This window comes from Pocillopora verrucosa, chromosome 12 (genome assembly GCF_036669915.1).
Source record: "Pocillopora verrucosa isolate sample1 chromosome 12, ASM3666991v2, whole genome shotgun sequence".
NCBI classification, from domain to species: Eukaryota; Metazoa; Cnidaria; class Anthozoa; order Scleractinia; family Pocilloporidae; genus Pocillopora; species Pocillopora verrucosa.
Window position 1 is genome coordinate 19,883,636 of NC_089323.1, and position 13,193 is coordinate 19,896,828.

The 13,193-nt window shown below is 36.9% G+C and overlaps 1 protein-coding gene across 1 annotated transcript; it reads left to right on the top strand.

Annotated features, from left to right (window-relative positions):
• Nucleotides 1–1,771: 1,771 nt before the first annotated feature.
• On the top strand, nucleotides 1,772–11,720 carry LOC131791568 (CBP80/20-dependent translation initiation factor-like). The gene is made up of 9 exons (XM_066158958.1): nucleotides 1,772–2,006; nucleotides 5,852–6,564; nucleotides 7,003–7,118; nucleotides 7,295–7,403; nucleotides 8,178–8,294; nucleotides 8,826–8,947; nucleotides 9,291–9,429; nucleotides 10,096–10,141; nucleotides 10,887–11,720. Exons 1-9 carry the CDS (start codon nucleotides 1,874–1,876, stop codon nucleotides 10,928–10,930), a joined length of 1,539 nt encoding a protein of 512 aa, XP_066015055.1. The 5' UTR covers nucleotides 1,772–1,873; the 3' UTR covers nucleotides 10,931–11,720.
• Nucleotides 11,721–13,193: the final 1,473 nt, after the last annotated feature.

Below are 13,193 nucleotides of genomic sequence, written 5' to 3' on the forward strand. Positions count from 1 at the left end.
CTTATGTCTAGAAATGCACGCAGTTACGTATACGAAAATGGCAGATTTAACGAAATTTCGTCAAACCTAGTGAATATTTATGGCTTTGGCGATATTGGCGAATTTTAGTCGCATTCGTCAAAGCGAAATCAGCTTGGTGGACTTGAAGATTTTAACAAATTTTCTGCTACTGCATGCATTTCTGGACATATGTCTCACAACTATCTTCGAGGCAACAGGAAGAATAATAATCAAAATGCTGTAAGAGAAGAACGGAAAGAGGTAACTAAAATGGGCACAACATGAAAAAAAGAGAAGATCCTTAAAAATTTCGTAAACGTCTACTTAGTTTCCAAGGTAACCCCCATGCAAAAATATGTACCATGAATCCGCAGGGATAGAGGGTAACCACGAACTTCTGAAAGCAATCCTTTTAACTCGTGAATTGCGCACATGCGCAAGAGCGAGTTGTATATATGATGTGGAGAGTGGCACTCGCTCGCTCGCTCGATTCCTGTAAACTTTTTTTCGATTTTAGGCTTTTGAGTGCATTTGATAGGTTTTTGCGAGTAATAAACAAACGAAATGGCGACCTTCGTTGCTAAGAATAGTGGTGGGGTGAAAAAGAAGCCAATGATAATCTTAAAAATAGTTTATTTTTTTTCGTTTTAGTTTCAACAAGCGGCGCCAGCGACTGGCAGGCGTGCGAGGATTCACACTGAAATACGAGAACAACCTTCGTTTTTCATAAAATTGTAATTTACAATCCTTGAACTTGAAAAAAATCCGAAGATTCGTTAAAAATATCACTTACTCTGAAGCGCTCGGAGTTTACCGGTGTTCAAAAGCTTTTTCTGTTATGGCGTGAGATTGGGGACAAAATCGATCATTACATTTCGTATTGTGTGTTTTTTCTGTGTGAAGCAAAAAAAGGTGCTGGCGACTGACGAAATTACAGGTTAACACGAAAATCAAATAACACCTAAACAAATAATTTTGGCTACGGATTTTCAGTGAATTCTGAAAGAACAATTTTCTTTTAAGTTTCAAGACAATTTGAAAATTTGGACGGAAATCCAAAATGACGATGGCAGTCTGGGCTTAGTGATATCACTCAAAACTCGTTCCCGTTTGTCTCATTTGATAAAGAGGGAATCATTAATGTTTTCATTAAGGCAGTATTGCCTTGATTTTCCAATATTTACATTGATAGACAGTAAATTTCACTTTCACCCACATTTACTTCACACCTTTTCTTTTGAACCAGAAACAAAAATGATCTATGTTTAAAACACATGACATCATTCACCCTTGTAAAATGTAATAGCATGATCATTTCAATTGTAATGCCTTCTTATCCCAATGTTACTTTGTTTCTTTGCTACATTAGTGAACACTGAACTACTGCTCGTACTCTAAATATGACAATCAACCACAAAATTCACTAAACATAATCCAAAAAATCATGTAAGTCATCTGTCAATTCACGAGTTTGCTTACAGAGCACTTTGATTCTAATTGAAGCACCGTCCACAAGGTATTATCTGAGGAACTTTTAAGGAAAAAGCTCGAGCCGCTTTATGTCTTGCGCGCTTTTCTTATTCTTATAAGTTTTTTTCACTTTTGTCAATGTTTACATGAAGATAGAGAATTGATAAGGGTCAATTTTTGGGCATTTTTTTTACTCGTGGCATGTTGCTTCTAGTAATTAATTTCTCCTCCCTCTCCAATCGCCATCAAGGTCCTCATGAGGTACTGCAGGATATCAAAGAAACAGGCCAGGCTGCAGAGCTGTAATGGAGATGTTGAGGTCACGGAAGTAGGGACTTTCTATGATGAAATGGTTCGTAATTAAAAGAAAATTCGGATTTTTCAGTTTCTCAACCTATAAATAATGTCTGCAAAGAAAAAAGTCACATCAAAAGACTACACGAATCCACTTAGAAGACCTGGCGAGAAGCGGGAAGACTTGAACACACAGGAGCGCGAGAAGAAAACCCCTTCCCCTTCAACTGAAACTGAGAAAGGTGACATTTTGTGGTCATTATAGCTTAATAGAAATCATATCTCCCTTGGTTTTCTTATTTGTTGGTTTTTTCCAAAAAGGGAACCGAAATCTCTTAGAAATTTTTGTGTGTGAATCTGTTCAATCACATCAGCTCAAAACGCGGGAAAATGTCAATGTACGCATACAGTGTTCATGTAGCTGAAGTCGAAAGCTCGAAGCCTCGGAAACCCATTTTAATATTTTATGTGTTTATTTACAGCTTAAAAGGCTATCCATTTTCTGTATGCAAATAACCGCTGTAATCAGTCATTTGTACCAGTATGGTTCGTGCATGGAACTTAAAACAACTACTTACTATCCAGGAATGTGTAGTAATGTCCACGTGATAAAATCGGAAAGACTTCGGTTTAAACTCAAAATATTCTTAAACAAAACCAGAGTCCCTAAGGTGATCTTTCTATACTCAATAATTTTAATATAATTTGGATTAACAAGTGAATCATTAATAAGAATTGGTTATGGTGATCTCTTTTACAGTGGCCAATTTACATTATCAACTCAGTTAATAAAACCAAATCATCCTGTGACACCCCCACCTGCCCAATGCAGTACCATAGTTACCCTTCCACTCCATTTTATACTTAATCTTTATTTTATGTTAAACTGCAATGACAACTAAGTGTTTGAAAATACAGTTACTTTTTAGTACCAGCTGTGTGGCATTGATCAGATGACTGTAATTGTGAAGAACAGCTCCCCGCCACCAACACTCGGCCTACTGTCGGCCAACAATTGGCCAGCAGTTGGCCAAAACTAAATGGACACACCACCAACAGGTTAGCAACAGGTGGTGAAACAATAAAAATCAAGTACAGAACTTTCAGGGATTTGGCAAATCATTTTGTCTCTCGACAAGCTTAATAAGTGAAGCTTTTTTAGACACCATATTTGCATTTTACAAAACTGACCAAAGTGTGCGTTTTGTGCATTTTTGTATTCAAAACTTTATGAAAAACTTACTCTAAATGCTTGATATGCCTCAAAATGCCACAGAAACTAAAAAGGCACAAGAACATTTGTTGTGCAGTCATTGAAACTGTGCTAATTTTCTCATCAAAGAGAGATGTTTAGAATCTCCTATAATGCAATTTGATCCTGATTACTGTTATATTAGTATGTCATATATGTATATATGATATATCTTGTTTTAATATAAAATGATACATGATAGCATTTTCTTGACCTCTTTCATGTATTCTTCTTGTTTGTTTGTTTTTTCAAGTAAAAATTTATCATTGATTGTTCCGATTTATGTCATTAAATTCAAGAGTCTTTTTTCAGGTTGCATGCTAATATCCTTTTGCTGCTAATTCGACAGCTTTTGTATTTCCAAGTTAATATGTAATAAATTATGTCTGCGGGATTCTTGTTTTCTTAATTTATGCAATCATTATGATTTGAATTTGTGCATACTGCATGACATCACATTGTATATGTTGCTTAAAACTGTATTATTTTGAATTTTCTTCAAGGACTTCTTTCTGCAATTGTTACATTTAATTCAATTACTCTTAATCTAAAGAAAATGAACGACATAGTCATAGCTTTCATTGCATTTGGTGGCTCCAGAAGGAGCCTTCTCTTTTTTTAGCAGTCTCAGTTGAGAAGGGTAAAATTCCACTATGTTGTGCCAGAGTAATTTTAAATGCAGACACTGGAGATCAGTTGGCCTTTTTAAGAGATTAGGTTGGATTCCCATTAGTGACATAATAGAGCAAAGGAAGTTGTGTATTATGCATAACATTATCCATGGGGAATGTCCTGATTACTTTAATCATTATATTTGTTATGTTAAAAATAGACATTGTTACACAACTCAGGCATCAACTAATATGGACTTATCCATACCTTTCTTTAGCACTATGATCGGCAAACGTTCATTTCTTGCAAGTGGCACTAGATTATGGAGGGGTCTCACTTTCCTTTGTAAATTTAAAAATCAACTATACAAGAAATATATAGATCAGAACTCCAGAGTTGATAATTTTACTATAAGCAGAAATTTTTAATTGATTTTAATTTTTCATTTTTAATTTTCAACTGTATTTTTACTTCGTACTTTTGCTATTTGAATTTGAAGTTTTAGTGGACCACAATGAGAACTACTGGTTCTACCAGTAATTGTGTTATCCAATAAAGTCATTATTATTATTATTATTATTATTATTAGCATGTTCCTAAAGTAGTGTTGGTCTGCTGTATTAGTCTGGTTACTAGAATTTCCCTAGTACGGTTTGGTACTTGAAAGACAAGACTCCTGCTACTCCCTCTTTCAACTGTGCCAAAAACCCAGGTGCCTCTAGAAATGCACCCTTGGTCTTACACTTCTGGCCAAACATGGACTAATCAATTTCTACAGTCTTTCTTTGGCTGCCTAGCTTGATATTGCCATGCTTGATTTTCAAAGAGCAGATATCTCTGAGTTTCTGGAGTGATATGAGGAGCATATGGAGTGATAAGCCCATTAGAAGAGACACTTTCCTGTTGGACTTTTAAATGAACCACAGAAGATGATGAAAAGCCACTGCTCTAGTAAAAGCTTAGAATTTTCGAAAAAGGAACCAGCTCTAATTGATCACCATTTCTACAGTAATGTGTTTGACATTCCTAGTGAAATCCATCCTCTAATTCTGGTCTTTCACATAAAACCATGTCAGTTCTGCAGTTCGGTAGAATCAAGAACTTGCTGGTGAGTTGGAGAACCAAGAAAAAGACGCGGAGGAGGCGGTCAATCTAGTCTGAACAAAGTCAGAGGCCATTAAGACTCTACAAACCAAGTTGGTGGATGCCAAAAAATCCATTGCTAAGCTCAAGGCTGAGGTTCAGACACTGCACCAATGCACAGCTGACGAACCTCAACAGAAAGATGCCACTTGTGTTAGCACCCACAGTCTAGTCACAATCCATTCAAGATACCAGAGGGTGCTACAGATCCATAAGGACAACAACTGTAGCTTGGTGAATGCATTTCGCCCGGGTGGTTGCTCCCCACAGCACCCTCTGAGATTTCATCGCTATTGCCAAATTAAGAATCATTGATGAATGCGAACTCAACCTGGCATTGAGAGACATGGATGGGGGGTCTGTTAAGGAACTCAAAGCAGTCTGCAAGAGAAGACTTCGGCAGCACCTGCCAGTGATGGCTAACATGCGTTGAGAGGAACAGCTATTGCTACTCAAATTCAATGATTGCTTTTATGAGTAAAGCTGTCTCTCCTTTTACACAAACGGCTCCTTAAGGAGCCACCAATAAAAATGATGTCATTACAACATGAACTAATTTACTTGAGAACTGTGCAAAATTCAGAGGGGGATTGGGACAAAGTTGAAAATTCAAAATGGCAAACAGGCCAGGAATCAGTGTGAGTGTTGGAAGAGAAATTCTGCTGAACTAACAGAAAAGGGCCATTAGTGTTGAGACTATTAGGAGTTTCATTTTATCTTTTTGATGCAATTATCAGGAGTTGCAAATCAAACTTTTCAAGAAATAATTGTCCTAGGGTTACCTACATTTTACTTAAAGGTTACCAACACCTTACAGAAAGATTACTGACAGTTAACAGACAGTCAGTCGACTGTTGGCCATCAGATGTCCTGCATGCAATTCTCTTTTCAACAAAACCTAAATATAGCTGTTGGCTGACTGTTGGTAAGCTGTCAGCCAACAGATTACGGACAGTCGGCCAGCTGTTGTCTGCCTGTCAGTGAAGGGGAGCTGTTCTTCATAATTACCTCAAATATGATACTGGTCATTTATGATTGAGTGAACTGAGTGATTTCTATGTGTGTATTGTAATGTCAAAGGTGCATCTCTTGGTGTTGTGCAAGTGCTTAGTAATGAAAAGGATGCAGAGGACAATACTTGTCTCATCACTATAAGCCAAGAAACTAATGAGAAACCTGTGGAAGATGTTTCTCCCATTCCTGTGCTAATAGACAGTGGAAAAGATGAGGACCTTACCACTACTAAGTTACTAAGTAGTGAGGAATCTGAGGAGATACCTGCATGTAAATCAGGAGAAGTGGAAAAACCACTGGATGAGAAAGAGGAAGAAACAAAATCACCACAAGAGAGTGATGCTCATTCTAATGCAACTAAAGAAGCTAAAAAAACTGCCAAGACCAACGAAAACATCAAGGAGAGTGATCAGAAAGAGCAAACTGTTATGAATCACAATGAAATGTCACTAACAGAAGCCACAAGCAAAGTTTCCATCCTATCACCATTTGCAAGAGAATTTGTTCCTAAGGCTTCCTCTAATCTGGCATCTGTAGTCAAAGCCTTTAATTTTGTGCCTGCTTCAGTTCCACTACGACTTGGAAGACCGCCAACATTGCAAAAGAGATATAACACACCTGAAAGTGAACTGATAAACTGTGTTAAAGATGTCCTTTTCAGACTGACACAGAGACCTGGCGAGTTAAATTATTATTTTGTTACTGTGTTTCGTCAGGTAAAGAAACATTTGGGTTCCCTGAACTCTTTTGAGGAGGTTGTAGAGCTCATCTTTGAATATGTGAGTACTGATTTATTTTGCCAATATTTTACACTTCAACCCCCAAGAGTGACTGGCATCTAATTTCCCCTTTCTTTATCACCCCTGTAACATACATTAAGGTCACAAGAATAAAGGAACTGATTACCAACTAAAGAAGCTCATTTTTGGCTCCTGAGGATGTGTTAAGAGAACAGTTTGGAGAACATACATATGCTTTGTTTAATTTGCCATTGTCACATTTAAAAGGGTAACCCTTATGGAAACAAATAGGATAAATACTTATTAATGACAAGTTATAATACCTGTACATACTTGGCTTTCTAGTATCAAAATTCCTGAAGGTTAAATTTTGCTGACGAGTTAGAAACATGATTATGCAGTCATAACTTGAGCAGTACTTAACTAAGTATTACCTTTGTTATGGTTTATACAATGGATGTATCCCTTTTTCTTCAGTCAATAACAGAGCCTAACTTCCACTACATTGCAGCAAAACTTTGTAACATGTTATCAAAGGAGGATACCATTATCCTGAAAAATGGTGAAAAGTTCAGGAGTGTTTTGATGAATAGGTACATGAAATTCAAAATTCCATTTATGATGCACAAGTTTTGTCATTCTTTCGAATTCCTTAGTTGGAAGGGTTTATGAGTAATCTTGCATGTGCTGGTGATCAGAATTTCTAAGACATGGATGGCTGAAGAATGGTATTTAATATTAACACCTTTTCTACTTTGTTAATTTCTAGATGTAGGGATGAACATAAAAAGCGAGAGGAAGCTCTGAAAAATCCCCAAACTTTGACAAAATTGCTTGGATTTGCAATGTTTGAGGCTGAGCTCTTCTGCACATACAGGGTTAGGGCACAATTTACTTGCTTAGAGTATGTGACAATTTTTAATGGAAAAAAATATTTAAGCTGTTGTTACATGTATCTGTTATATACATGTGCTGTGTATTTAACCAACAGATTCCCTCTTGCTATGGGTCTTTTTAGTTATGGATCACAGATGATGCCAAAATGTGGTAAGACTCAGAAAGTGGCAAACAAGGTGTAGCCCAGTGTATCTGTAATGTTCTTACCACATTTTGATGTCTCTGTGATCTATTTCTGAACAGACTCACAGCAACATGGAATCTGATTGTTTTATATATGCATATGTTTATAAATGTGGGGGTAGAGTCTACCTTGCCATAAAGTGCTCACTGCTGTGGTAGCAGAGATAAGTTTACATAAGTTGAAGGATTAAAGAGGATGCATTGATTCTCTGTAACTCTGAGTTTCGCACCTAAGTGCTCGTCAGACAGAACTTTATTCAATGAAGAACATACCTCCTTATATACAAATTAGATAAGTAGCTAATTAATTCACTAGTGTGATGATCTGATCTATATGTGAAATAAAGATTCTATAGAGCTATATATATATATATATATAAATTTTATATATATACACAATAAGGAAGCAAAGCATTGTTAATGGTGATGCCACCTCTGCATCTGTCCTCTAATAGATCATTAGTAAGAACCCATCAAAATGGTTGTGTAACTCAACTTGTGACATAAATATCCTTAGATTGTGATGTTCACTGATAGCTTGGGTCTTTGTTTTTGTTTTTTCACTTTCTCAGCCCTTAGGTGAGAGAGAACTCTTGAAGGTACTTTACAGAGGATTATTCGAAATGTTGTCCACCCTTTTGCAAAACCATACAGAAGAATGCCTTATATGCATTGGCAATATATTGAAGGTATTGAAATCATTGTATAAAATCAAAGCTATTTGACAGATACATGAACTTTACTTTAATTTATAGGTGGACAGGCATTATTGTCACCCCTTCAATAAACTATCCTTTTTTTAAACTCCACATTTGCACTTTCCCATACAAGTCAGTGGCCAGCTTCATGTATAAATCAAGCATCATACAATGTAGGTTCAACCCAGTACCACTGTTGATTGAAGGGTGAATAAAGCCATCCTGCAGGTGAAAGCTTGTTTTGAGTATACTTATACTCAAAACTAGTATACTTGTAGTAGTATACTAGTATACTTGTACTAGTATACTAGTATACTTAAACTAGTATACTTGTTTTGAGTATACGTATCTGCAAGGTTGCAAGCTATAGACTGCATCACTCATCATTTGAACAAGCTGGTTCTGTCAGGAGCATCCAGATGAACATTTTTAGGCTTGTGTCACTTCAGGTTTGCCTTCACCAATAATACAAGGTGATATGTTTTTTGTTTACATTTGCTGTTGGTGTATCCAACCATATAGATGACAGGATATCTTCTAGATGACCCCAGAATTATGGAAACTGACAGTGAAAAAGAGCAGAAAGTTGATAAAGTTTTCTCTGATGTTGAACAGCTTCTAAAAGAATCCACACTGTCAGAAAGGTAGATGAAGTAATAATATTACATTAACAAGCCATTTTTTCAGGATAGTTACTCTGTAGGTTTTGATAAGCCATCCTATGAAGAGGTATAGGGGAACAATTATATGAACCCTTTAACTCTCAAGAGTGACCAAGACAGAATTTCTCCTTATGTTATCAATACAATAGCAAGCAGACAAGTGCTGAGAATAAAGAAAAATATCAATAGGAGATTATGAAGTAGCATCATGAGAACTGTATGGCAGACAGTAAGGAGAATTACAAATGAGATCTTGGGAGTAAAAAGGTTAAACAAATCAAATAAAAAAGAAAAAGAAAAAAAGAACCCTATTTCTTGTCTGCAGATCAAAGAGTTTACTTTCTCAAGTAATAAAGCTACGAGCATCCAGTTGGTCCTCCAGTCCAGCTGTAGGAGCCAGTGGAACATCATTTTACTTCCCTCCCAACAATGGATGTGCTCTCTCTAAATATGGTGTTGGCCTGGTAGGTTACCTTTTCCTTGGTAAAATAACATGCATAACATACTGTACACTGTTTTTCATAGCAGTTGATACAGTAAGTTAACTCATGGACCAGCTACTGTTGTAGACTATGAACAGTCCCTCCTTTTTGGCAAAGTCAGTTGCATAAGAAGAAAAAATCAGGGAAAAAATTTGCTGTTAGCACATCTTGCAGACCTCTGGGAGTATGGTTCATGAAAAGTAGCTACTTTTCTTGCACCTCACATCCAGAGTTCCTTGCTGTGTGCTGTGTACCTTTTGTTTTCTTATCAGAAAGAGAAACTCTTTGATGAGAAAACAAAAGGTGTTTTATCTTCGATATATTTTTTTTGAATTTCAATGTTTTTGAAAACAGGTGTATACTGGTACACATGTTCTACTTATTCTACAGACTGTGTGGAAAAAGACAGACTGCTTGTATTCTAATGTTTTGGACTTAATCAATGACAATTTAAGGAGTGTATGGTCTCTTTGAGGGTCTGTGACACTCAGTGTTAGCTTTTCAATTGACCAGGCACATCACAGTTGGTGAATTGAGTGCTCTCTACTCTTGGGTAAAAAGAGCATCAATTTCACCCAATTTTTTATTAAAAATTGTTCCTCTCTTCGGAGCTTTTCATGGATTTTTATTTTCCTCATAACCTTTTAGGATGAATTATCAATAGATGATGATTTAGTGCCAGTAACAAATCCAGGTAAAAGAAGTAATTTTTAGCCTTTTAGATTGGATAGTGCAGTATTTCCTTCTCAGACACCTTTACATAATTCGGTGACTCACCCAGCTGGAGCTTATTCCGCTTACCATAGCACAAAGCAACTAGGAGTATTATCATTCTTTCCTGTATGGGATGCCATTTGTTACAAAGGTTACCCTCAGCATTTCATGAAGCCTCCCTGTTAATTTGTCAGTACCCATTTATACTCCTGGGTGGAAAGAGGGACTGTGAGGGTAAGGTATTTTGCTTAAGAACACAACACATTGACCTAGCCAGGTATCAAACCCTGATCTCTTGACCCAAAGTTCAGTACTCTAACCATTAACACAATAAATAAGTATCCTGTTTCATGTTAATGTAATGTCTGTACACAAGCCAGGTGACCCACTCAGCCAGAGCTTATTCCGGTTACCATAGCATGAAGCAATTAGGAGTATTATCACTCCCTCCTGTATGGGATGCCATTTGTTGCAAAGGTTACCCCCTGGCATTTCATGAAGCTTCCCTGATAATTTTCCAGTACCCAATTTTACTCCTGGGTTGAGTAGAAAAGTATTTTGTCCAAGACCACAACACATTGATCCAGCCAGGTATCAAACCCAGACCTCTTGAGCCAAAGTCCTGCACTCTAACCATTAACACATAAGATAAGTATCTTGTTTTATCTTAAAGTTTTGTTATATAAGTTATGTTCCAACAACCCTTTGTGCTTAATATCAAATAGAGCAGTGGAATGATTACCTTGATGATGAAGAGGATGATAACTAGCTGCAAGATGCTTTACATCGATGTTGTATTCTTGAGACTGGGATAAAACCTTCAGCAGATGTACAAGTCAATTTCTCATCAAAGTTAACATCTTTGATTACTATGGCCCTCGCTTAGATCACATATCTAGAAACTTGGATACATTGAACGAAACAGGACTCGCAGGGTGTGAAATTAATTTTTTTTTTCTGGTAGCCACTTGGCTCCTAAATTTTTCAAAGTGGTAGCCAATTAAAAAAAAGTTGGTTGCCATTTTTAAAGACAAATAAAACCTTTTATAACGCTGTTAGCGTTCTAGATAGACCCTCCAAAATTAAGTTAGGAAAAAGATATTTAACGTGCTACAAATTGGACACTAGGATGTCCAATTTAATTCACTTTATCTCTAAGTAAGGTTATGATGAAGCATTCTTGTCGCCAATTTGGCTACTAATTTTCAGGATTTGGTCGCCAAAGTGAAAAATTTAGTCGCATTGGCGCCTGTATTGAGCGCAATTTCACGCTCTGAGGAGGTTAAAAAAACTAATACGCCGTCTTTTGATTTCTAACTGTAAATATAGGTGTTCAGTTTAGACTTAACACAAATGAAATGAAATGCTAGATTGTATTATATATACGTGAACTTATTATAAGTTTGTTACAAACCTTTTTATATCTTCAGAAGATTCATTTATTTTGTAGTCTCAGCTGTACAAAACCCTAATGTAAATTGTAATTCGCCGGTTTTGTATGCTATTTTTAACATATCAAAATAAAGCTTTAATTTTGCGAACAATTCCTAATATAGCTATTGTTACCGGTACTCTGAAATCTTTGCATGCTTTTCTTTTCAGCAGTACTAATTGGGTACTTTATTTACTTGTATCAGGTGATATACCACGTGATAACATCGCTAATTTTTGCCAATTGTTTCTTTCCTCCTGTTGGTGAGTCAATCAACAGCTCGTCTTTTACGAACTATCGTCGTGATATTCCAACATTCTGCGTGGATTATTACCCGGAAGACCAGTAGATATAGTGTTCCAATCGTCTATGGAGTCATTGCTATGATAAACGATAGGTTGCCGGTCTCTTTCAGGTTTTTTTCTTATTTCTGTTGTCAACCGGCTAACCGATGGGAACGTTTAAACAATGTACCGAATCATTCGCTTTCTTTTTCTTTCCTTTGTTCTTGTGTGACCCTTCTCTTTTTGTATTTCTTATATAAAGGAAAATCAAGTCTACTGCAACGAGTGCGTAAAGGGAACCAACGCACGTAAGGAAGATGTATCCATTGCACTTGTTGAATGCGCTCCTTTGTAGCATCGCAGAGTTCAAGAAGCACAATTGGAAATAAAACTTTCGTTATTATCGGAAATTAACCTTATGGCATCTTTTTTCTTTTTTTGATAGTAATTACTTTACAGCATTCACCTACCTCTGTGAAATAATTAGATTTGGGCTTAGCCTACGAGTAGGCCCTTTGAATCTTAAGCCGGAGTAACAAGCATCATATTTCTCCTGACAATATCACCCCCAATTCACACATTAAGGTCACAAGCTCTTGAAGCTCTTGAAGCTCATGAAGCTCTTGATTACTCGACAAATTCTCCTTGTCAGCTCCTTAGGAAATGTACACAAAACATTATGGAGAATATGCATACTGATGTTAGGGTGCGAAGGGTTAATAGCGCTGCCAGACGCGTTGCTTGAGGCCTCATACTTAAAAATCTCGCATGTGGAGAAACGTTCGAAGCGCTAAAACTGAGGGTCTGCTGACTGGCTAGTTTTAGCTGAGTTACACCCTTGGGTGACAATGATTTTCCTACACAAATCAAATGTTCTTGTTAGTTCACACCGTTTGAAATAGAGATGATTACTTTCTATCATTTTTTTCGATTTTTCATGTAAGAGTGAAACCGTGCAAAAGGCAGTGCAAACTATTGTGGTGTGGTGTGTGGCATTCTGTGTTTCGACTAAATCGTGAGGTACAAGTACTGATTTTAGGACATGAGTTAACTACGGCATTCATGTTATCTTTCATGTCTCAAAACCAAACATCATTCTCTTTTCCTGGGGTATTCTCGACAGCTTCTGTGCCACAGGCAGAATTCGAACACGAGGGCTCCGAAATCGATTACGGCTTGAATGACATTCCCCCAACAGATTCCAGCTGGTCGCCAAACACAAAATCACAAACAGAGTTAGAAGAAATCAACCCGTCCATGGCTTCATTGAGTCTCACAACGACTCCTATTGGTGTACTGTTACCAGTTTGTCTCCT